The 25,962-nt window shown below is 42.1% G+C and overlaps 1 protein-coding gene across 1 annotated transcript in view; it reads left to right on the plus strand.

Moving 5' to 3' along the window:
* Positions 1–2,544: 2,544 nt before the first annotated feature.
* The window catches only part of GSR (glutathione-disulfide reductase), a 35,415-nt gene continuing 11,997 nt past the window's right edge, over positions 2,545–25,962 (plus strand). The window contains exons 1-7 of the mRNA XM_090258392.1: positions 2,545–2,909; positions 13,587–13,613; positions 17,159–17,247; positions 18,865–18,934; positions 21,245–21,392; positions 21,744–21,798; positions 23,819–23,918. Coding sequence (XP_090114518.1) covers positions 2,616–2,909; positions 13,587–13,613; positions 17,159–17,247; positions 18,865–18,934; positions 21,245–21,392; positions 21,744–21,798; positions 23,819–23,918 — 783 coding nt within the window. The 5' untranslated portion in view covers positions 2,545–2,615. The remainder of the gene's footprint in view (positions 2,910–13,586; positions 13,614–17,158; positions 17,248–18,864; positions 18,935–21,244; positions 21,393–21,743; positions 21,799–23,818; positions 23,919–25,962) is intronic.

A 25,962-nucleotide genomic window follows, 5' to 3' on the forward strand; every position in this document is an offset into this window, starting at 1 on the left:
GGGAGGGCACCTATGATGGAGTTTTAGTTCCTGCTTTTAGGGGGACAGAGGAGATTCAGAAAGCTCCTCCTGCTCTTGCTGCTTCTCAGATGATTGTGTTAGAAATAGTCAATATACCATTGTGGATTATCTTGAGTCAGACTGCCCTGGGTCCTGACAATCACAAAATTCATTATTCTTTTGCTTCCCAAACTAAGTATGTTTAGGATTCAGCTGAAAGCTGGGAAGTGTGTTATTTTTTTAATTGTATTTTATTGATTATGTTATTACAGTTGTCCCAATTGCTCCTCTCTTCCCACCCCCAGCTCAATCCTTCAAGCAATTCTCACGCCATTGTCCATGTCCATGGGTCATGAATATATGTTCCCTGGCTACTCTGTTCCCTATGCTGTACTTTACATCCCCATGGCTATTCTGTAACTACCAATTTGTACTTCTTAATCCATTCACCCTTTTTGCCCATCCCTCCAACTTCCCTCCCATCTGGCAACCATCAAAACGTTCTCTGTATCTATGATTCTGTTTCTGTTTTGCTTGTTCATTTTGTTTTTTAGATTCAATTGTTGATAGGTATCTGTTTATTGTCATTTTAATGTTCATAGTTTTTATCTTTTTCTTAAATAAGTCCCTTTAACATTTCATATAATAATGACTTGGTGATGATGAACTCTTTTAGTTTTTTCTTGTCTGGGAAGCTCTGTATCTGCCCTTTGATTCTAAATGATAGCTTTGCTAGGTAATCTTGGTTGTATATCCTTGCTTTTCATCACTTTGAATATTTCTTGCTACCCCCTTCTAGCCTGCAAAGTTTGTTTTGAGAAATCAGCTGACAGTCTTCTGGCGGCTCCCTTGTAGGTAACAAATTGCTTTTCTCTTGTTGTGTTTGAGGTTCTCCCTTTGTCTTTAAGCTTTGGCATTTTAATTATGTGTGGGCCTCTTTGGATTTATCTTGTTTGGGACTCTGTGCTTTCTGGACTTACATATCTATTTCCTTTATTAAGTTAGGGAAATCTTCTGTAATTTTTTTCAAATAGATTTCCAGTTTCTTGCTCTCTCTCTTCTCCTTCTGGTACCCTCATGAAGCAAGTCTTGGTATGCTTAAAGTTGTCCCAGACGCTCTTTACACTATCCTCATTTTTTTTAGATTCACTTCCTTCTTGCTGTTCTGATTGGTTGTTTTTTGCTTTCTTAAATTCCAAATCACTGATTTGATTCTTGGCTTCATCCACTCTACTGTTGTTTCCCTATAGATTGTTCTTTATTTAAATAGTCTATCCTTTGTTTCTGACTGGATCTTTTCTATGTTGTTGAAGTTCTAAGTTCCTTGAGCATCCTTATAACCAGTGTTTTGAACTCTACATCTAGTACGTTGCTTGTCTCCATTTTATTCTGTTCTTTGATTTGGACCATGTTTCTCTGTCTCCTCATTGTATTAGGTAGAGCTGCTACATCTCCCAGGCTTGGTAAGTGGCCTAATCTAATAAGTGTCCTGTAGGGTCCAGTGGCACAGCTTCCCCTACTACCCAAGTTGGGTACTTGAGGTGCTCCCACTGTGGGCTATGTACACCCTCCTGTTGTAGTTGAGCATGTGCAAGGTCAGTTACCTCAAAGTGGTCTGCAGATGGCTGCTACTTGTACTGGTCTCAGAGATGCCCAGGTGAGGCCAACCTGTGAACCAAGACCACCTGCTGCTAGTGCCAGGCCTGGGGCAACTTTGTGAGAGGGCTCACTAAAGTCAGATGCTGCTTGTTTGAGAGAATTTAAGAAAATCGGAAGCATGGCCAAGATAAGCCATTTGTATGGAAAAGCCACTGGAAACAGCCTGGGTGGGCCCAAAAGTTGGGTGGTGCAGGGCCTCAAGGAATCACCAGGGTGATGGTTCTACATCTGTAATATTGATGTAGTTGGGTGAGGAGGCCAGCCGTGTTTACCTATGCCACCATCTTGACAGGAAGTCTTGAGTTTGCTGTTTAAAACAGGGGTCCCCAACCCCCAGGGCCCAAAGACCGGTACCACCCATGGCCTGTTAGGAACCTGCTGCACAGCAGAAGGTGAGCAGCGAGCATTACTGCCTGAGCTCACCACTCCTGTCTTCTCTTCCCCCCACTCTTCCCCGAAAAATTGTCTTCCCCAAAACCGGTCCCTGGTGCCCCAAAGGTTGGGGACCTCTGGTTTATAGTGTAGATTGCTGGGTCGGCAGTCAGAAGCTCCCATTTAGTAGATCTGGTTAGAGCCTAGAAATCAGTACTCCACATGGTCTGGGATTAGACTTTGAGAAACATCAACCTACAAAATAATGGAGGGCAGTTCTCCAAAAGCTGGATGAAATAAAGGAGGTCCTTCATCCTTCCTCTACTCACGGGCCTTCAGAAACCTCCGTCTAGTTGTTGTCACTCCAGTGCGGGACCCAGGTTGGGTGACTACGGAGGCGTAGTGATCACTCCTCCCACCCCCAGCTCCTCACCGGCCGGAAACCCATTCCCCGCCCAGCACCCCATCCCGCCACGCCCCAGGTGCTTAGTCATCTCCGTGAGGCAGAGCTTGCCTGGGGCCTGCTCCCCCTCCTTCCCGGGCGACCGCCCCGGGGCCGTCCCCCTCCACGCACTTCCGTGTGCATGGCCTGGCTGCTCGGGGCCCTGCGCAAGAGCGCGCGGCCGAGCTCGCGGGGGGTGGCGCGCGCCTTCGCTGGCTTCCCGCTGTGTCAGCCGCAGCCGGTTAGTGCGGTGGCCCGCGCAATGGCGTGCAGGCAGGAGCTGCAGCCGCAGGGCCCGCCGCCCCCCGCCGGCGCCGTGGTCTACGACTACCTGGTGATCGGCGGCGGCTCCGGCGGGCTGGCCAGCGCGCGCCGGGCGGCCGAGCTGGGCGCCAGGGTCGCGGTGGTGGAGAGCCACAAGCTGGGCGGCACTTGCGTGAGTACCGGGTGCTCCTCGCGCTTCTGTCTCTGCTGCAGCGTTGCACCCCGCAACCCCGCTTTCCCTTCGCTTCTCCAGAAACAGTCTGCGCTCTTTCCCCGCACAGTCCCTTCCTCCGGGCCCCTAGGGTACCGCTCCGTGCTGCGATTGCTGCTTTAGCGCCGCTGCTGAAGGCAGGATCCCAACAGGTTTAGATGAAGGACGGGTAAAGGGGCGTCCCTGCGGTCCCCAAAGCCAAAGTCCCTTCAAGCCCAGGTGCCAAATTAGCGATGGCCGTAGGTGGTTAAATCTAATGTGACTGTCCCGCGTCCTTACTCCTCAATGTGGAAGAATATTTATTGTGTTCCACGCTTGAGTCCATAACCAGATCCATGATATGCAAAACTGCATCTTAAAAAATTGCAGGTGCCTTGTGTGTATAGGGGGAGAAGGTGGAGGATGCCCTTGAGCAAAGTGGGTCCTGGTCCTCTCCCTTCAATTTCAAGGGCAGAGTGATTTTTCTCACCCCTGGCTGCACATTCGAATTACCTAAGGAGTTGAAAAAACTGCCTGGGTTCCGCTCTCAAGGCTTCTGATTTCATTGAGGTGCAGCCTGGGGTTGGGATTCTTAGAAGTTCCATAGGTGATTCTGAATTTCAGCCAAGGTTGAGAACCACTGATTACAGGCTACCTTGATATTGAATTAACTATTAAATGAATTTTTAGACTTTTTGCTTGTGTGTGTGTGTACCCATGCACGCACGCACGTGTGTGCAGGGGGCATATTTTAAAACTACCTGAAAAAAGGGGGTTGTAAATCGTGTGATTGAAAGATATCATTTTTAATAAGTTTTGTTCCTAAGTTATTGCTGTGGCCTTTCCTATCATGAGATTTGGGTGAGGTACTTGTTGTTAATATTTAAATGCCTCCAAGAATAACCTGGGATTGGGGATGGGTTCTCTGAATTCCTTTGGAAACTGATGTTTAAGTTCTGCTAAATTGGGAACTCCTTAAGGGCAGGGATGGGTTCATGTGTTTGTGCACCTCCTAACAAATACCTGGCTCAATAACTATATGTGACATTGTTACAGGGAAGGAGTCCTGGCCCCCAGAGGGTCTGCCTAGAGGCAACTGCTAGTGTGTGGGTTCTGATTTAGTGCAGGAAAGTCTGCACAACACGAGTCCAGGTGATTTTTAGAGGACGTTTATTAAAATGGGAGACACCAAAACAAGGAAGGACCTAGGACAGAAGAAGCAACAGGAGAGGAACCAGTGGGGAAATGAGCCTGGTCAGGGCTGCTTTGGCTCACTGAGAAGTCAGAAAATGGAGCCTTGGGGACAGGGTCAGGGGGTTAGCCCGGGGCCAGCTGCCACTGCCCATTGCTCCCTGGTTGCAAGCCTCATGGGGTCCCTTGGGGATTAGGAGATATATGCCTGTGGGGAAGGTGAAGGGGAGGGGAAGGGAAAGGGACAGCATACTCCTGGAAGAGAAAGTGTGCCTTGGACCCTCATTCTGAAAGGTTTTTAAGTCTGGTGGTTTCGAGGAAGTCTTGGGGAGGATTCAATAGAATATTTATCAGCTTTACGCTGATGTACCAAAATGAAATGTATTCCCTTAACTTCAGTTGTCCTTAGGTGTGGTTGGCAAGTGGCACTAATTAGATTTCTGCCCTCTCTCTCCAGAGTAGGGTGATTTAAGCTATTTACCCTCTAGTTGGGGAGAAGTGTAAACTATTTAACTCTTACGTGCCCTTGGTTACAGAAGAGAGGATTTACTAGATTGCTGTCAATTGCTTGGCAGTTGAACTGTTTCCTCCTTCCGCGTGTCCCAACTTACTAGCCTGACTCAAAGTGAACGAAACTTAATATTGACAGCTATAAAAGGGCTGACTCCTACATCCAGTCCTCGTTTTTCAAGTTCAAAATGAAAATGGGATTGAGAAAAGGAGAAAAAAATTCGTGTTAATTATCAGCTTTCACCTTTACACCTTAGACCAGAGAAACTCAATTAGAAGTGTGTCTCTGCAGGAAGATCGAGGGGTGCCACTGAAAGGTCTCCTAACAACTTGATTACTGCTCATATTTGTATTGGCAGCCAAGTGGAACCAGGTGTAGACCAGTGGAGTCAAACCAGACCTTGGTACTTGAGTCCTGGCTGAGAAAGAATTCAGAGCCCAGACTGAAGGTCTAAGAGACCGTTTATTTAGCCCTGGCCAAGTTGCTCAGTTGGTTAGAGCGTTGTCCCGACACACCAAGGTTGCAGGTTTGATACCCTGTCAGGGCGCATACAGGAATCAACCAATGAATGCATAAATAAATAGAACATATCGATGTTTCTCTCTGTCACTTCCTTTCTCTTTAAAATCAATTTTTAAAAATGAATTTAAAAAAAGAGAAAGTTTACTTAGAAAGTCATAAAGGTAGAGAAAGTGAGCCATAGAAGAAAGAGGCTCAGGAAACAAGAGAGGCCAAAGGAGGGCCCTTTAGAGCTCCGGAGTGAGAGCGGCAAGGGGACTGGGGTGGGGAAGGGCATTGGTGTGCTGGGGAGAGAGTGCATTGCGTCTTCAGTCCTGAGGGCTTTTTTAAGGGTGGGGATTTTAGGGGCGGTCCCAGGGGAGGATTCAAACTATTCATCAGCTTTTCAGGCCTGTCCTTTCAGGGTCATGGTCTCCAATGATTGGTCAGCACCCGGACAGGAGGTCATTAGTCAAGTGCAGCTGGCCCTGATGTCAGCCAGGGCATCCCTTGTCAGGTTTAGCCGCTTTTCTGGGCCTGAGGCTGAAACAACTGAGGCCTAGATGTTTGTGATGCAGGTCAAAACCTCGTTGTCCTGGGGGCTTGATGCTTAAGGCCTATTCCCCTGCCTCCTCTAAGAGGGTGTAGACTGCATTGCCAGTGATATGCTAGGGAAGGAAAGGTCGCCCTGGGGTGAGGTCCTTGTTTTCCCTGCTTTGCCTGTTGCTTAGGCACCTGGGTCTTTCCGCTCTGGTGACCTTCTGCACCTGGCCTATCATCCCTGCTCTGCTCAGGTCTATCTAACTGCCCACCACATTTGTACTTCATTGCTTTTCTTCTTCACTATTTATTACATAATAAGCTTGTGGTGTTCCTGGTCATTATCTGGTTCTACTGGTATTAACCAAGAAGGGGCTGTCCCATTTTTAAGTTCCTGTTAGTAATGTGGGTACACAAAGGGATAAACTACTTCTGAAAGTGAGCAAAGGACAATCAGCATTTTTTACTGCTTTACTGCTTTCAGAAGAAGCACCTGGCCTTTCTTACTTCATTCTCCTGCAGCAACTTTTATTTTCCTGTAAGCATTGATGTGTTGGGGAAAATCCTCTCCCTTTTCATGACATTCCATTTGGGCTCATCTCAAACTGGCTTTTTTACAAGGAAGGGTTAAATAGAAGAGAAGATATAACCAACTCATAAGACATGAGTTTAGATTTGTTCAGATTCCAGTTAGCTGGGCTGTCCTCAGTTGCAAAAATAAATTTCTTCTGTGCAGGAATTTCCAAGCAGGTGTAGGGAAACTTGAGCCTTCCTGAAGAACATCATTTCATTTGTTCATGTCTTTATTTCTTGTATTCCAAGTGCTAAATTGGGACTGGCTGAGAGAAGAGGGTAGATACCTCCATTTGTAAGACAAACTTCCCTCCTCTCAAAGTATTTACAGTATAGTGGGGAACAAAATGTAGACAATCCACCCCAAAGTGAGATGGCCTGTATTAATTGCTGCATTAATAGCAAATAACCATAGCTGAGAGGAGAGTTGCAATTAATCATTTCTCCCTGGTCATCATGGGACGGTTTCATGGAGACAGTATCTTAATGCACTTGGTGGGTAAACATTTTTTGTGAGGGTAGAGTCAGAACAAAGGTCTAGAGACAGGGTACGTTGTGTAATCAAATCTGACTGGAGCAGAGGGTGTCTCTACTGGAAGAGATGGGAAGCTAATGGGTAGGTGATTGTGGTAAAAAGGAATGTGAAGTTTCTGAAAGTGTCACTGGAAGGGAACTGGCCCAAAGCAGGTCTGCCACAGGCCAACTGGCAGTGTGTGGGTTCTTGACTTTGTGCAGGAAACATTTCACAAAACAAGTCCAGGTGACTTTGAGAGTACATTTATTAAAGCTGGAAGCAGTGAAACAAAGGAAGGGCTTAGCAAGGAAGCCGCAAAAATAGAGGGCCTAGGCAGTGCTCTGCTTTGGCTCCCTGGAAAAGTTATAGGAAAGAAGTAAGCCAAGGTGCGGCTGCTCTCAGCTCCCTGGAAAGTCAGAGAAAGGCAGCCCTTGGAGACAGGGTCAGGGGGTCAGCCCAAAATGAGCTGCCTGTTGCTCTCCTGGTTACAGGTCTTGTGGGAACACCTAGACTGTAGGAGAGAAAAGTAAAGATACGCACGCCTGAGACGGAAGGAAGTCCTGGGCATGCTTGTCTTGAGGGCTCTTATGTGTTTTCTAAAGGTGGGTGTTTTAGGGGAGGGTCGCAATAGAATATTCATCAGTTTATGCTGATGCACCGCAATGAGGCTTATTCCCCTGACTGCATCTGTCCTTGGGTGTGGTTGGCACAAATGGTACTAATGGGATTTCTGTTACCTATCACACCTGAGGCTATGTTAATAAGGTGTCTTTCGCAGAGCTTGTCGGCAGGGGAACCAACCTTGTGATTTCAGGGTTGGCATTTCAGTCCTACCCCCTTGACGTCGGGGGAGGGGAGAAGAACTGGAAGTTGAATCAATTGTCAGTGGCCAACTAGTTAATCATGCGTATGTCATGAAGCCTCCATAACAAACCCAAAAGGGGGGTTCAGAGAGCTTTCAGGTTGGTGAACATGTGGTGTTTTGAGGGGAGTAGTGCACTCTGAGAGAGCATGGAAGCTCTGTACCCCTTCCCCCATACCTTGCCCTATACATCTCTTCCATCTGACTGTTCCTGAGTTATATTCTTTTATAATGAACTGGTAATCTAGTAAGTAAAATGTTTCTCTGAGTTCTGTGAGCTTCCTTTCAATTACAAGACAATGCTCCAACCAACTGAGCCACACTGGCCAGGGCCATATTCCAAACTTTAAAAAAAATGTGCCTTGAATAGCTTTCAAAAAGCTTAAAATGTACATGAGGAGTAATTAATGGTATGTAAGAGTGATTCAGAATGTTTAGTGCCTTATGACAATTTGAGTTGCTTTTAAAGATTCCTGGGAAGCTGGAGAAGGTTGACTAGAGGACAAGCAGAGCATATTTATTTAATATATTGAACTGTTATCTACTTTTGGAGAATTGCTTTTGGAGTCTGTCCTCGTTGAAGCCTTTTAGTGAACTTAAGCTGCAAAATTGTGGATGAGAAGCACTTTGCCAAATGAACTGGAGAAGCCAAGTCTGATTATAAAATCATCCCACGCAGGGCTGGCATTAGTCTCCCCACTAGGATTCTGCTGCCTTTCCCTCTTCTGCCACCCAGGAAACACCTGCCATCTTTCTTCCTTGGAGTGGGCTTACTCCATATATCCCCATGGCTTCATCAAACACTTGGGAGATGAGAAATAGCATGTTCTTGGCTTGTTGAGATGGGAGGGCCAGCTAGGTAGAAAAACATAAATTGTTCTAATTGCTGACATTAAGTACTTTATTTTATTAGGCTTGAATTCTGCATCTTTCTGTCAGTCCTATGAGCTCCTGATTCTATTGCCCTGTGAATCCTTATTGTAGCATAATCTCATAAAAAAGTGGAAGTCAACAACTAGAAAGTGTATTACCTAACTTTCTAGGGAAAAAAATAAAAACCAAATGACTGATAATTTGAGAACTCTACAGAAACATAACTCACTCCTTTTAATTTCTAAGCGCAGAATAATAAATTGTAGGGTTATAATGAAATTACAGTGGATATGCTGTTAGCAAATAGAATTTTAGAGGAATAGAAAGTTACTATTCGACAAGACCCACTTTTTCAAACATTTGCAATCTTAATGGGATTTAGGCAGTTTCATTTTAATCTGGGATTTCATATCAAGTCCCTTGGCAAGTGTGTATGAGGTTTAGGTTTCAACATAGGACAGCCAGAAAATATTTTGCTATAAGAATAGGCTTGTATTCTTTGGGCATATAGAGAACCAACCTAGTTTCTTATGGTCATGATTAGCAGGGCTATAAGCACCTGTTATAACTTATATCTAGAAGGCATTTGTTCCCATATAATAGAAAAAAATTGTTTTATAGAAAATATTGAAAACAGACAAAAGAAATGAAAGACTCTCCCATCTAAATTCCACTACCCAGGTAAAATCATTGTGGTTTATTTCCTTGTTCTAATGAATTATACAAGTAATGCATGATGGTATTACCATTATACACCACGTTAGCGAGATACAGTATTCCCTTACTTATCATGGGTATTATGTTCCAGACCCCTCCGCGAAGTAGTGACCTTACATCTCTTCTACACTCTTAAACCTACGTAAGTTTAACAACATACATATACAGTACCGCAAAAATCCCGTGATATAGCGAAAAATCTGCGATAAATAATTCAATATAATATTTTTTTAAATCCCGCAATAGAGTGAGGCCGCGATAAATGAACAACAATATAGAGAGGGACTACTCTATATTCAGTTATTTATCGTGGATTTTTTGCTATATCGCAGGATTTTGCAGTACTGTATACGAATGTTGTTAAAGTTACGTAAGTTTAAGAGTGTAGAATATGTTTAAGAACATTAGTGTTTATAAAAGTGTGGGAAAGGTTAATAAGGGACTGGGAATGGTTTATAAGTAAATAAATACTAAAATTAAGGTTCCTACTTTGCGGATTTTTGCCTATCGCGGGGGGTGGAGGTGTCTAGAACGTAATACCCGTGGTAAGTGAGGGAATACTGTAAATGATAAAAATCATGATCTTATCAATATATGCAGAAAAGCATGTGAAAAGATATAACATCCATTTATGATTAAAACACTCAGTACAATGGGTATAGAAGGAAAGTACTTCATCATAATAAAGGTCATATTTGACAAACCCTCAGCTGATATCCCAGTCAGTGGTGAAAAACTGAAAGCTCTCCTCTAAGATCAGGAACAAGAAAAGGCTGCCCATTTTCACCACTCTTATGTACTGGAAGTTTCAGCCAGAGCAACCAGGCAAGAGAAAGGAATTTTAAAAAGCTTCCAAGTTGGGAATGAAGAAGTAAAATTAGGGAGCATTTGAGATCTTGCTTTCTGGCAGCAGCATCACTTTGGCTTAAATAAACTCATAAAAATTTTCTCTCTTAAAAAAAAAAGGTAAAATTGTCACTTTTTGCAGGCAGGATTCTTTATATAAAGACTGCACCAAAAACCTATTAGAAAAAGTAAATAAGTACAATAAAGTTGCAGGATACAAAATCAGTGTACAAAAATCCATTGCATTACTATATGATTACAGTGAAATTTTAGAAAAATAAAAAAATGCAATTATTTTTGCAATTGCACCAAGAAGAATAAAATACCTAGGAATAAACTTAAAGGATATGAGGGACCTGTATACTGAGAACTACATACAAAGCATTATTCAAAGTGATTGAAAAAGACACAATGAAATGATAAGATTTTTTGTGTTTATGGATTGGAAGAATCAACATAGTTAAACTTGCCGTATTACCCAAAGCAATATACAGATTTAATGCAATCCCCATCAGAATCCCAATGTTATTTTTTAAAGAAATAGAACAAAAAATCATCAAATTTGTATAGAACCACAAAAGACCCTGAATAGGCAAAGCAATCCTGAAAAAAAGAACAACTGGAGGTATCACACACCCTGACTTCAAGTATACTACAAAGCGACTATAATCAAAACAGCATGGTATTGGCCGAAAAACACACAGACCAACGGAACAAAATTCAGAACCCAGAAAGAAACCCACATGTATATGGGCAAACAATCTTTGACAAAGGAGCCAAAAACATACACTAGAGAAAAGGAACCCCCTTCAATAAATGGTGCTGTGATCATTGGAAAGCCACATGCAAAAGAATAAAACTAGACTGCTATTTGTTACCATAAATAAGAATTAGCTCAAAATGGGTCAAAGACCTAAATATAAAACCTGAGGCAATAAATCACATAGGAAAAAACATAGATACTAAACTTCTGGACCTTGGTTTAATAGAGGATTTTATGAATTTAAGTACCCTGGCTGGTTTGGCTCAGTGGATTGAGCGTCGGCCTGCAAGCTAAGTGTCGCTGGTTCGATCTTCCAGTCAGGGCACATCAGAGAAGGAAAACTCTGACTCCAAAAAACCTCCGCTGCCTTGCGGCATACCTCTTCAGGGGAAAGGCTAAGGGAGTAAACCCCGACAGAAAATCCGGAACCGGAGTCCCTAAGGCGGTTTGACGCTGCAGTCAACACCGGCAACTCCTGCGGCGCACCTGAAGCCAAGCTGTATTGACTCCGTCTTTCCCTTGGACCCTTCAGCTGCGAAGAGAGGGGGGGGGGTCTGCTGCATGGGCAACAGCAGACCCTCCATATCACCCTGCCCAGGCTCTGTAGCTTCAGCTTCACTGGAGAGGACACTCCAGCGTCATCGCAAGATGTCGATTCAACACGGGAGGAGACAGATACCGTGTCACTCCCGAGTCGGACTGCACGGCCATTCTCGGCGGTGCAGATAGACTCTTAAGAAGCTACACCATCGTCTCTCGAGACGGACGGCTGCCAATGACGACGATGAATTTAACCTCAAAGGCAAGGGAAGCAAATGCAGTAATAAATTAATGGGACTATATCAAACTAAAAAGTGTCTGCACAGCAAAATAATTCATGAACAACTAAAAAAGGCAACCAACTGAATTGGAAAGATATTTGCAAACAACATCTCCAATAAGGGGTTAATATCTTAAATATATAAAGAACTTATAAAACTCAAAAACAACAACAAAAAACAATCCAATTAAAAAATAGGCAGAGAACATGAACAGACACTTCTCCTGGGAACACATACAGATGGCCAACAGATGTATGATAAGCTGCTCAATTTCACTAGCTATTGGGGAAATGCAAATCAAAACTCCAACAAGATACCAACTCACACCTTTTAGAATGGCTGTCGTCCACAAGACAAATAATAATAAGTGCTGGAGAGGCTGTGGGGGAAAAAAGTAACTCATTCTGCTGGTGGGAATGTAAACTTGGTACCATTATGGAAAACAGTAAAGAAGTTTCTCAAAAAATTAAGAATAGTTACCATATAACCCCAGCAACCCCTCTTGGGTATCTACTCAAAAAACTTGAAAGTATGTATTTATAAAGATTTATGTACCCCTAAGTGCATAGCAGCATTATTCACAGTGGCCTTCACAGTGGCCAACACATGGAAACAACCAAAATACCTTTTGATAGATGATTGGATAAAGAAGATGTGGTACTACTCAGCCATAAGAAAAAATGAAATATTGCCATTTACAACATGGACAGATCTTGAGAATATCATGCTAAGTGAAATAAGTTAGAAAAAGTCAGGAACCATATGATTTCACTCATATGTGGGATCTGAAACTGGAACTCACAGGCACAGACAATAGTTTGGTGGTTACCAGAGGGAAAGGGGGTGGAGGGCAGTAGAGAGTAAAGGGGGTCAACTATATGGCGACAGCAGATGGTTTGACTTCGGGTAGTAAGCACACAGTGCAATATGCAGAAGATGTATTGTAGAATTGTGCGTCTGAAAGTGATATGATTTTATTGACCAATGTTAGCCCAATATGTTTAATTTGAAAAAAGGGTGGGATCTAGATTCTCTTCTACAACCAGCTCCTCTGTTAGGGTACACTGAGTGGTTACCCATTCAGTCAAGTCCAAATTCTTTCACCCTTCAATATTACTCTTAACCCAAGTTTCTATTTTTATTTTTAAAAAGTTATTTTAGGGTGTGGTCAAAAGGAAACAAATGGATATACACAGAAGTTTGTATGTAAACATAATATCACAGCTTGTTTACAAGGACCCTTGGGAAGAATTTCTCTAGTCTAATGGGTGCGAATAGTTATTTTCTTAAACAACTAGTTAGTTTTTACATGCAAGCATACAAGTATTTGTGCTTTCCTTTGTGTTCTGGCTCCTAGAAGGCTGAGAACCAAATCTGTGATCTGTTTCTAGTAAGTGTGTAAGACTTCATAGCATAGATGAACCTCGCCACTTGATTCATGATTGTCCTTTGGTCTTGAAGAATAATGTAGATTTCCCCAGAGCTTTCCTCAGAGGGGACATTCTGGGTGTTTTACACAGGATACGCTATAGTGAGGGTCCCAGAAACCCTCTAGGGCAGCCGCTCAGATGGTTGGGTTGCTCACCCTTAGCCAGATGGCCCTCTCAACCTCCCGCTGCTATTTCTCTGCTGCTTCCCTCTGGGTTCTGCACAAGCTTGGGCTCTGCCCTCTCCTGACGTGGGCCCTGAAGTGCAGGACCCCCCTGGAAATGAAACTGTTTTCTCTCTCTGCTTTTCTTGAGAAAATGATGAGTAAAATTCTGTCTCATCACATAAGAAAACAATGTTCATATATTTTTCAATTCTTAAAATAAAAAAGGGAATAACTGTAAGTTGTGACTTAGAACTGAAAGAAGTCTCCTAGATGGATGCTTGGGGTTTATTTCTTGCAGGTTTGTTTTATGGCTTGAGTTTAATATTAACATATGTCCTTTAAAATTTTTTTCCTAGGTGAATGTTGGATGTGTACCCAAAAAGGTATTTCTTATTCCTTCTACACTCTTTTTGCATGTTTGGTTAAATTATGATTAGAATAAGGTTGTTTCTAAATGTTTCAGTTAAAATTTCTTCTGCAAAATGTAACTGAGAAACCAACTAAAAGTGGCTTAAACAATAGACTAGTTTTTCCAATTTTTATTTTTTAAATATCACTTATTAAGGAACCTGGAAGTGGAAAAAAAAAAAACAAGCCTGGAGTTAGGCAATTTCTGAGATTGGCTTAGCACTTAAGGATATCTGAAAAGACCCTGGCTTCTTTCCGTCTTTCTGTTCAAATAGCCTACGTGCAAAATCAACAGTAAACGCCCAGCCTCATGGCCACAGGAGGGCTCCCAGAGCTCCAGGCTGGGTGTCCTCCCCCAGCACCGTTCCGCACATTGCTTTAGGTTCTCTTGACCAGGACTGAGCTATCCCTGCAGGGGAGCCTGGGGGAGGGAGGTGCTCCTGGGCAGATAACCACAGAAATAATCGGCTCCTGGACACTAATTGCATGATGCGCACAAAAGAAATTCATCCTGGACATTCACCCGTGTGGTCAGTATTCACCACATGGTGACAAAGTGAAAAGGTTCCTGTGGGGACACAGAGGGGAGGTAACCAGGAACGGAACACAGTGTCTGGTCTCAAACTGCTGATTCAGGTCTAGAAGGAACAATGACCAGCAAAACATCTGTAGTCATGGCATAAAAGAAAAGCACTGTCTATCTGCACAGGATAACTTTTTCTCAATAGGGAGATCCAGCAAGGAAATAAAAGTTTATACCCATCTCTCAGGTCAAGTTCTGCTGTGGCCAGGACCAGGGGATGGTGGTGGCAGATGGCCACTCCCCCACATGTGGCTCTAGTAGACTACTGGAATCTGGGGTGATGCTGCAGAGGATGGGATGTTTGCCTCAAGCCATCTGGTCTTTCACCTGCTCGGGTGAATCTCTGAATCCGTTTTCCCAGGGACACTAGAACTGTTTTCTCCTGGAAAGACATGTCAAGATTGTCACAGGTTTTTTGGTTTGTTTCATTTTGTTGGCAGGAGTTTTTCTTTTTAAACACAGAAATCGATTTACCTATATATTGCTCATGTTAAAATTATGTTTCATGTGACTTTGGGTATCTTATGGCAACTCTAAGGTTGAATTTCTCAAGTTGCTTGAATGACATTTCTGATACAGGATGTGGATGCCTTTATGGTAAGTTGTCTGTTGAGAGAGCCGCTCTGTCCTTGGGGCCTAGTCCCCATCTTTGCTATCCAGAAATTCAAATTTATTGGTTTACTCAGGAGTGAATTGCTTATCTGACATCACACAAAATTGTTTTATAAAATGATATATTGACTTATTAGTTCAGAGTGAGAAAGATTATACCTGGACCTACTAATTAGGACAAGATAGCTTTTTCTCAATAGGAGACACAGCTGGCAAAGCAAATTCTTGGATGAAATTTTCTTAAGTATTTCCACTCAGTTCTGTAGCCGCACGGACCCTCTTTAGCACTGTAGTGATTAATTATTGGTCCTAATAGCTGCAGTGCAGGTCACAGCCACTGAATTCATCCCTTCCTGTGACAGAGAAGAAGAAATGGCAGCTTTTATTTCCAAAGCCGCCTCTTGCTTATACTTGCAAATGATTTTACTCCTTTCAAAACATGTTATAATCCTAAATTTACAACACTTTGCTACTTAGATTACTTTTAAATTGGCAGCTTTGGGGTATATAAGCAAATATCCTAATCTCATCAGCGACACAAGCCCGAGTTTAACTCCAGAAAGGTTTCTGTAATCTGTTTTCTGGTATAAGTAGCTTTTTTTTTTTTTTCTTTCTTTCTTAGGAAAATTTCTTTTTTTCTCTGGGACATTTTTTCTCAAATGTTTGCTTTCCTTTTTGTCTTAGATTTTGGAATCTGTTCTACTTAGAATCGTGCAATTATGAGTATATGGGTTACGTATATTAGTTACAAGGTAGTTTTATGTAGTTTAAACCAATTACGGTAGTAAATCTGTTATTGATTTGTGCTATCTCATTATTTTATTTTATTTATTTATTTTACCTCATTTTAAAATACCATATGAGCTGATCCTGAATAATGAGCCAAATTTGTAATATTTTGTTCCAGTATATTTCACTTACTCTTCTGTTCTGACCGCATGTACTAGACATGTACCTTATATGTTTATAGGACTGTACTGAAGATCACTTGGTAATTACCTCTTGTTTTGTAGAGACTGGAGCCTAGAGTAACTGCCCCAGCACAAGGATAGAGTGAAGCAGAGGTAGAGAAGGAACCAGATAGATGGGCCTGCTACTACCCGATTAGGTCTCAGCTTAAAAGCCAGTGCAGTTCAGATAGAGGCACCTTCTCCAGAGGGTTAGATGCTATAACATTGTACATACTTCAGATGAGAAGTAAATAAATATGGTACCTCCGGATAACGTCAGGTATAGTGGTATTTCTTAAAATAACAATTTATTTGTAGTATTGATACATCCTTCACATTCATTGTTTAAGATAAAGAATCTAGCAGATAAAATAGTTCATTCTCTATGACATGAATTTCACCTCAATAACAAACAATCCAACAGAGTTATCAGTTTATTCATCTTTAGGCATAAAGGGAGAAGGTGCAAAGAAATAATCTTAAGACTTGTCAAAAGTGGAGTTAAGACTTGCCTGACCAAGAAAAAATGGTTTGGCTGTCATCTTGAGTCCTGGATGCCAGTCTGAATTCAGTTATCACAAAGATCAGTTGGCATTAAAAGGCTTTTACAGATTATAGGCTACATTCATCAAGAGATGCAGTAAGCCCTTGAGTTCCAGCTTTCTGATTACATTATGTTCTTACAGTGGCATATTTGTAGTCCTGAATACTTAATAATAATTCATACTATTTTTTAAAGTATATTTTATTGATTATGCTGTTACAGTTGCCCAATTTTTTTCCCTTTGCCCCACTCCGCCCAGTACCCCCTTCCCTCCAGCAACCCCCCACCCCACTTAGGTCACATCCATGGGTCGCGCGTGTAAATTCTTTGGCTTCACCCTTTCCTGTACTATTCTTAACATCCCCCTGTCTATTTTGTTTATACCAATTATGCTTCTTGATTTCTGAATTCATACTCTTTAAGTTTTTAATCCTTAACTCTACCTAATAGCTTCCTTCCAAATCACCATACTATAAAGTTACAGATGCAGTTCCATTTCCTTGAACTAATCACAAAAGACAGGGCTTAAAGAAATCTGAAACTTCCATTAATATTAAATGTTAATGGAAGGACTATGAGCCTTATCCTGCTTTTACAGAGCTTATAAACTAGGGAATTTAACTGTGGCAATAATTTTCTCCCACATTTCAGAAGCCTCCCTATAAAATCTATCTGGTCATATTTCTGAACTTTCTCTTCTAAAATGTCCAGTTTTGTTTTTAATTTAAAGGTCAGTATTATTATTTTCTCTAGTACATAGTTACCTTTCATTCACAATTTCCGTCTTCCCTCAGGACTCACATACCACTGCTCTGGGTGCTTTTTTCACAGGTAATGTGGAACGCGGCTGTCCACTCTGAGTTCATGCATGATCATGCTGATTATGGCTTTCAAAGTTGTGACAGTAAATTCAATTGGCGGTAAGTCCTAACTCTCAGAGGGCTCTTTTTACAAATATAAATATTTTTCTTTCATAATTAAACGTGCCATTTTCTTTCATAATTAAACATGCCATAAAATTTGGGGGGCAGTTATATTGTGGTAAAATATAGGTAACAAGCTTTGGGAGATGATAGATACATTTATAGCCTTGATTGTGTGATGGTTTCACACATGTATACTTATCTCTAATCTCATCAAGTTGTGTACATTAAATATGTACAGACACACAACATAAAATGTTCGTTATAGCCTTTTTAAAAAACTGATCCGAGAGACAAGAGAAACATCGATTTGTTATTCCACTTGTTATGCATTCATTGGTTTATTCTTATATGTGCCCTACCAGGGATGGAACCTGCAGCCTTGGCTGCCTTATCAGAACAATGCTCTGACCAACTGAGCTACCTGGCCAGGGCCCGTTTTAGCCATTCTTAAGTTGTCATTTCAGTGCCATTAAGTATATTCATAGTGTCATGCAACTATTACCACTATCCATTTCCAGAACTTTCCTACCATCCCAAACAAGAACCGTGCTGTTCAGTGTACCCACTGAACACTGATTCCTCCTCTCCCCTCCTCTGAGACCCCGGTATCTATGTCTGTTCTACTTTCTGTCTCTATGAATTTGCCTGTTCTAGCTACTTTTCTGCCTGGCTTACTTCACTTAGCATAGTGTTTTCAAAGTTCATCCTTGTGCCATATGTCAGAATTTCAATCTTTGTAAAGGCTGAATGATATTCTTTTATATTTATACACCATATTTTGTTTCTCCATTCATTTTTCAATGGACTTTGGGGTTTTTTTCCACCTTTTGTCTATTGTGAATAATCATGCTATGAACATTGATTGGTCTACAAGTTTGTGCTTTGTTATTTTGGGTCTCTATAGACCTAGAAGTGGAATTGCTGGGTCATGTGGCAGTTTTGTGTTTAATTTTTTAAGGAGCTGCCATGCACTTTTTTTTTTCTGTTTAGAGAGAGAGAGAGAGGGGAGGGGAGGGAGAGAGAGAGGGAGAGAAACATCGATGTTCAAGAGAAACATCGATTGATTGCCTCTCACACATCCCCAGTTGGGGACCTGGCCTGCAACCCAGGCGTGTGCCTCGACTGGGAATCGAACCGGCTACCTTTCAGTTCACAGGCTGACGCGCAATCCACTGAGCCACACCAGGAACTTTTTGGAGCCATCAAATTTTTTAAAATTTTTAGCGAATTCACTTATTTATTCAACAAATATTGAGTGGCAAATGTGATTTGCAGATTATTTATTCCCTTAGATGCAGTCAACCCTTCAGTTTCAGTAAGCTCTAATACTGCCATGCTAAGCACTGTGCCAAAGCAGCTCTCCCTGTCTTGTGTGCAAAGAAAAATTGTATTTATGTACCGTGGATGCCAACTGAACACTCTTCATGAAGTAAAATAGGGGTTCTCCACATAGGGGAAACGGGCGGACACAGTGCCTGACTGTCTTTAGAGACCTTGACTCGTGGGGTCCCTGCTGACAGTCTGGGATTCTCTGTTCCTGAACAGTTGCCCTAGTTACTGACTGAAAGTGGAGAATCTTCCTTCCCAGCACTGATTCAGGTCTCACTGCAGGGTTATAAAGGAGAAGCGGGATGCCTACGTGAGCCGCCTGAATACCATCTATGAAAGTAATCTGACCAAGGTGAGTGTGCTGGACTTTGGATTTAGAGAAGTTGCGGTTCTTTGCTGGAGTATGCTAGCAGGGCTGGCCAGACTAAAGCGTAGCCACTGCCTTTGTCTCTTTATTGTTTCTGTTACTTCTTTTATGATGAATGATTTTGAGGTTGACCTGTCAGAGAGAAGCCTCTGACTTGGTAGGCTAGTCCTTTTCTACAGAGAAGGAGCAGTGTGTGCCAAAGTTGGCAGACTAGGTCTCAACTGATGGCTGGATGGACCTTCAGTGGGTCTGGCCTTCCACTTAGATCCAGAAGCCAAACACGTAAGAGAGTGATTATGCCAGTTTATTAATTAAAATCAGGGGCATTATCTAGCTGGAAACCTGCCATTGTTTTTTGCTCAGTGCAGCCCTATCCTTGGTGGCTAAATCTACTCAGGAGTTCCAATTATGGTTCAGAAGGTTGTTTTTTGTGAATGAAATCTCATCAAGAAAATTGGGCGAAGGTGGGTTTGCCTTTAGCAAATGCATGGTGTCCTTGGCTCTCCTGAGGCTTTTTCCACCTTAGTGCTTAGCAGTGAGACCTCTCCCACCTGGGACTGTGCCGGAGTTGCTGACAGGCTGTGTACCGTCAACTCCTTTTCCTTGGCAGTATATATCTCAGCTTCCTTCCTTTGCCTTTATGGTCTCACTTTGCAGTTTCAAGGCTTGAACATAGTTTAGGCTATATTTAGATCAGTAGAGTCTCGATATTATTCAGACCATGGTAATCGCATTAGCAAATTGTTTATAAGCCAGTTTTTAGTGAGTGACTTCTACAGATGGCTAACGTCATATATTTTTATGTTGATTCTTACCATTCATAGGGTTTCTTTTTGGATGGTGATATTTTCTAATCTTTTTTTTTTTTTTAAGATTTTATTTACTTAGTTTTAGACATAGGAGAGGGGAGGGAGAAAGGGAAAGAAATATCAATGTGTTGGTTGCATCTCATGCGCCCCCTACTGGGCACCTGGCCTGCAACCTGGTCATGTGCCCTGACTGGGAATTGAACCAGCAACACTTTGGTTTGCAGGCCAGTGCTCAACCCACTGAGCTACAATATTTTCTAATCTTAATCCCCAAAACAAGGAGAAAATATTTGGGGGCCTTTGGTCCCTTAGGTACTGATGATAAGGTATTTTAAGTCTATTAGACATGAGTATAGAGATAACACTTGCTATACTAAAACACTAATGTTAAATTTTATTAAAAAGTGGAGCTAGGTAAAATGCAAAAGAGATAGGAAAATCCCTCAAGAAACAGCATTTTTAAATACCCACATATCTTGGTGTGCTATAAAACTTACTATGACTTTATGGGGAAGCAATTCTAAATAGGAAAGGAACCTTTTTGTCAAATATCCTAGGAAATGAAAATAAAAATTTCATCAGTTCCTCCCCCCAAACTATTATCTATATTATTGCCACTTGACCCATATACCCCTTTTTTGCCTGGCACACATAGGAAACGATTACCTCCTGAAGGAAGGTTTTCTGGAGGCTTGTGGTTTTTTTTGGCATTGATCTTGATTCAGCCTGATTAAGCAGGGCATGGACATGGCAGGCCTGGAGGGCGATTGGAAAAGAGACAATGACTCAGTTCAGAACCAAGCTTGTTGATTCCATTAGCCTTGTAAATTACCCCCATTTGCATGCCATTGCATGTATCAGAGCTGGCAGAAGCTTGCTGGCAATCTCCAATCCCCAGATCGAGGCCCTGACACCGTAAGAGCAGATGAGAGTCAGTTCTCAACATCTCTGGCATAGAACTTCTTTGTCATGTGATTTTGTGGTAATCTTCCCACTTTGTTTAAGAAGACAGAAGCATTGCATTTTTCTGCCTTGGCTGTAGTACTTCTCTTTTGCCTCTGCTCCCTTGCCTTTATTTATCTTTTTGTCTTTCTCAGCCCTCTGTTCCTCCTCCAGACAGCATCATTGTGTAGTGTGTTTTCATTGCAAGGGAGGAAGACTTTCTTACTCAACTCTTGGGGACAAAGATATAATCGTTTTCTTTATGGGAGTGACTTGTGTGTATATTTTTTGGTCTCCAGGTTTTGACCCAAAATAGCACCTTTTATTTCTTCTTATTTTGTACACTTACAGCATCAAATGGCAACCCCCTTACCTAACTATGAATGATCAAAAATTCCGTAGAAGCTCAGACATTGAGAGTAGTCTTAGCCTGAGCAAACCCAAAATCAAAACCCTCAGTCGAGAAATAGAAAACACTGATAAGTTGCAGATGTTTTTGTTTTATCTTAAGAGCAGTTCGTGTCATGCATGGTTTCTTCTCCAGGCCCGTATAGAAATCATCGTTGGCCATGCAGCATTCACAGGTGATCCCAAGCCCACAGTAGAGGTCAGTGGGAAAAAATACACTGCTCCTCACATTCTGATTGCAACAGGTGGCTCGCCCTCCCATCCCCAGGAGAGCCAGATCCCAGGTGAGTCTTCCAAAGGCGAACGGTTGTTAATGGCAGCCAGCAGGAGTTTATTGAAAGGGTGGGAGAGTGAAGCAGAGCCAGCAAAGAGTCTACTCTGAGAGCTGAGAAAATTTTCGTTTCACAGAGATATTTAATAGTTATTTAGTCATCACTGCTCTTATTTCTAGAGAGAAAATAAGAATGTTGACTCAGGGAGGGCTTGGTTGGCAGGTTCCCAGGTGAGGACTATAAAAACTTGTCAGAACAGAGAGTGTGATGGTTGGGAAAGGGTTGAGTCTTGCACAAACTGTTGTGATGATTTTCCAAGAGAAAGCCCAGTCTGTGTGATCAATATTGTGTTTTCCTACATAGGTGCCAGCCTAGGAATAACGAGTGATGGCTTTTTTCAGCTGGAAGAATTGCCTAGGTAAGCCGGGGTTCTTCCTGACTCCGCGTTCATTCTCCCTCAATGTCTCCTGCTGACATTTCTCCCCGCCCCCCAACCATTAAATGCAGGCATTTCCTGAATTCCATTCTCCTGCCTCTTCTCTTTTTATGACTTTGGGTATCTCATTCACCGGGACCCCTCATTAAGTGACTCAGATCTTTCATGCCTCTGGTCAGAGGCCATGGCAGAACTTTTAAAACCAGAATCAAACACAGATGGTTTTGAAGAATAAATAGTAAAGCCCTAAAACTATCTTCTGTCTTCAATTTGATACAAACTCAATTGATAATGTGTCTCAGATAACTAATTCTGGTTTGTTTTTTTAATTTTTAATTTTTTATTTGAGAGAGAGAAACATTGACTTGTTGTTATACGTATTTATGCATTCATTGGTTGATTCTTACATGTGCCCTGACCACGACTGAACCACAACCTTGGCATATTGGGACGATGCTCTAACCAGCTGAGCTACCTGGCCAGGGCCTGATTCTGTTTTTCAAAACAGCTAGTGCAGAGGGATCTCCATAAATAAAAGCTCTGTCAGTCTCACAAAAATAGATTTTCTGAAATCGTTTTTTATATGTGTTTGTCCAAATAACCATAGTAAACTTCTGTCATGGGTTTAGATACATAGGGAGAAAAGGGATGAGGAAGCTGCCAATCACAGGCTTTCCAGGTTAGAGGGATCCTCCCTTCACTCCTGAGGAGGTGATACCCAGAGGAACTGGAACAGAGACCCTTCTAGCCAGGGCCTTGATCTCCTTCTGAGTAACACTCTGGAGTCAATATTCTCAGCTGTGCTCCTCCCTCACAGGTGCTGCAATCCGATTTGAGGTCTTAATCCTGTGCCTTTATAAAGGCCTTCATGGGGGATGACTGAGAATTCATGGTGGCATGCTCTCCTCCAAAGAGCACGCCCACACCTTTCTGCCCACACCTTTTTCCCTCTCCTGCACGCATCTCTCCTTTTCTCTCCTAAACCCTCAGGGACCCCATGGCGCTTGCAGCCAGACAGCCGTGGGCAGCAGCGGCTCCTCCCAGGCTAACTCCCTGAGCTTGTCCCCAAGGCCCCTTTTCTGTGGCTTCCAGTGAGCCAAAGCAGCCCCACTTAGGCTCTCTCCTGTTGCTTCTTCTACCCTAAGCCCTTCCTTGTCTCGCTGTCCCCAGCTTTAATAAATGTGCTCTTTAAAAATAATTATGCGCACGCCTTTTCTTTAATTCATCTGGAGCCACAGTTGACACGAGACGAGGGTTTCTTTGCAGTTCCATCACCGCAGTGAAAATGTCCTGTTAAGATACGCAGACCAGGTGATCTTTTGAGTAAAAGAAAAGCGGTCTTTTTAGTTTTGCTGTCTGCAGAGCATCAAACGTGGCAGAGAACAGCCTTTCTTCCCTGTGGTCCACCCTGTACTGTTTGGTTTTAGGATTAAATGCCATGACACATGTGGTCATGACTCGTCTTGTTTAGGTGATATAAGTCAATCTAAACTTGCCCTCAGAGACATTTTATTGTATGGATATCTGTCCTTTAAATATTTTAAAGTAATTTCTTTAAAAAAAAAAGATTTTATTTATTTATTTTTAGAGAGAGGGGAAGGGAGGGAGGAAGAGAGGGAGAAGATCATCAGTGTGTGGTTGCCTCTCACATGCTCCCAGCCAGAGACATGGCCTGCAACCCAGGCATGTGCCCTGACTGGGAATCAAACCAGTGACCCTTTGGTTCACAGGTTGGTGCTCAATCCTGAGTCACACCAGCCGGGGCTAACATCATTTCTTAAACTTGCATTGCTAGGAATAAATGGGTTTAAATGAATTAATTCAAATTGTACCAATGTCCGTTTCTTAGTTTTGACAATTACACCATGGTTGCATGTTAACTTTGAGAAAAACTGGGCAGAGGTGTACAAGACATCCCCTTACTAGCTTTTCGACTTATCTATACATTTAAAATTATTCCAGACTAAGTTTATTTAAACATGTCAACCTGCGTTCACTTTAGCCGCAGTGTCATTGTTGGTGCAGGATACATTGCTGTGGAGATAGCTGGGATCTTTTCTGCTCTGGGCTCAAAGACGTCACTCATGATACGGCACGATAAGGTAAACTTTGTCCTTTCACCTTCTCTTTTCTTAATGTTAAACTTTAAAAAAATTTACAGGGAGAATTTCCTCTCATGTTGTCATTAAATACTAGGGTACAAAGCATGTGGCGGTCAGTTACTTTGTTGCATGTGGGACTGCATAGAAGCCATTTAAGTTAGGCCTTAAGTCCTTTCCCACTACCACCTGCTGGTTGATAAAAATGATTTTGATTTCAACAAACTGGCCCGTATTTTCATCATGAAGGGCTAGATAGTATATGCCTTAATTAGGAGACATGCAGGCTTAGATATGAATATTAGCTAAATTGAACAGACTTTTATTATTCTGGAAGTCAATTTTGTATGATCAGGTACTATTGGATTATTAACACTCAATTAACTAAGTTCTGTGCATTGAAAGGAAACATCCAAAATATTTACACACTGATGTTCATGGCAGCATTATTCACAGTAGCTAGCAGGTGGAAGCCAGCCAGGGTCCATTGATGGATGAATGGACAAACATAATGTGGTATTTACATACAATGGAATATTATTCAACCTTAAAAAGGAATGGCATTCTGACATGTTACAGAGTGGATGAACCTTGAGGACATGCTAAATGAAATAAGCCAATCACAAAAAGACAAATACTATTTGGTGGTTGCTAGGGGCTGGGGGGAGGAAGAAAATGAGGAGTTGCTATTTAATGGGGTACAGATTTTCAATTTTTCAAGAGGGAAAAGTTCTGGAGATCGGCGCAATAGAAATATACTTAACACTCTAGAACTGTACACTTGGAAATGGCTAAGTTGATAAATTAGTGTTATGCATTTTTTTACCACAAAAAAAATAGATCTGTTCAAACCTCATATTAAGGCCAAAAGAGGTTTTGTGACTGCTAATTAGTATCAAAACTGAGAGTCAACTAAGGTCTCAGAAGCCCAAACCAATATTTCTTTTCTGTTAAAATTCTGCCTCCATGTTTGTCATTAATGATGAAGTGTTGCTTTGTATGTTTGTTTTTGTTTTTGTTTTTAATTGTGGCTTAGCACCATCAGGTTGTGGAACAGTATTAAAGCTTTCTGAGACATGGCGTGGGGCAGCAATAGCTTGGGCAGGTCATTTAATGCTTTTGGAACAGGATTTATCAGATCCTTGGCCTCTCAAATGCTATGATTCAAACTCTTGATTATTTGAGCAAATGGAGGGAGATGAGGGAAACTGATAATCCTGGTTAGTGTGTAGTCTAATCTTGAGAGTCTAAGGAACTGTCTTGTTGGCTCTGAAAATTGTCATACATTTAACTCCCAGAAGAATTAGGTCCTGAATAATGTTTTTTATATGTACAGGTACTTTGCATTGGTGGAATATATCCAGCAAATTGGAAGGAAGGAGGAAGGCAGAGGGATAGCTACTCTGAATTTAACATATAAATAAGCCAGTAAACTGCAGCAGTTTATCAATAGAGTGGTTCATTTCCTGCATTTGGAAAAGTGGCTTGTTTGCCGAGAGCCACATCTGCTTGGGCTTCCTGCCCTTTCCCACCCTCGGTGCATCAGGCTCCTCTCCCTGGGCTCCCTGTCCCAGCGTAACTCTCTCCTAGAACTAGCCTGTGAATAACTCATGAACCCCACCTTCACCCTGCCAGGGCTGTGTTGCATGTGCGTTACCAGAAAGAAAGCTCTAGAGAAAGAAAGAAGATGTCTATGAGAAAAGAAAAGTTGCTAGACATTAACAACTTTTTTTTTTAAGATTTTATTTATTTTTTAGGGAAAATAGAAGGGAGGAAGAAAGAGAGGGAGAGAAACATAGATGTGCAAGAAAGCCGTTGCTTTGCTGCCTCTTGTACACCCGCAACTGGGGACCTGGCCCACAACCGAGGCATGTGCCCTCACTGGGAATCAAACCAGCAACCTTTTGGTTTGCAGACCGATGCTCAACCCACTGATCCACACCAGCCAGGGCAACAACTATTATTTTAAATTCTAGTCTCCTGAGGGCAGTAATGGAAGCTGTTATAAGATCATTGAAATCCAACTGGAAATAATATTGAGAATTTT

This window comes from Furipterus horrens, unplaced genomic scaffold, assembly GCF_987537825.1.
Source record: "Furipterus horrens unplaced genomic scaffold, mFurHor1.1.pri manual_scaffold_12, whole genome shotgun sequence".
NCBI lineage: Eukaryota > Metazoa > Chordata > Mammalia > Chiroptera > Furipteridae > Furipterus > Furipterus horrens.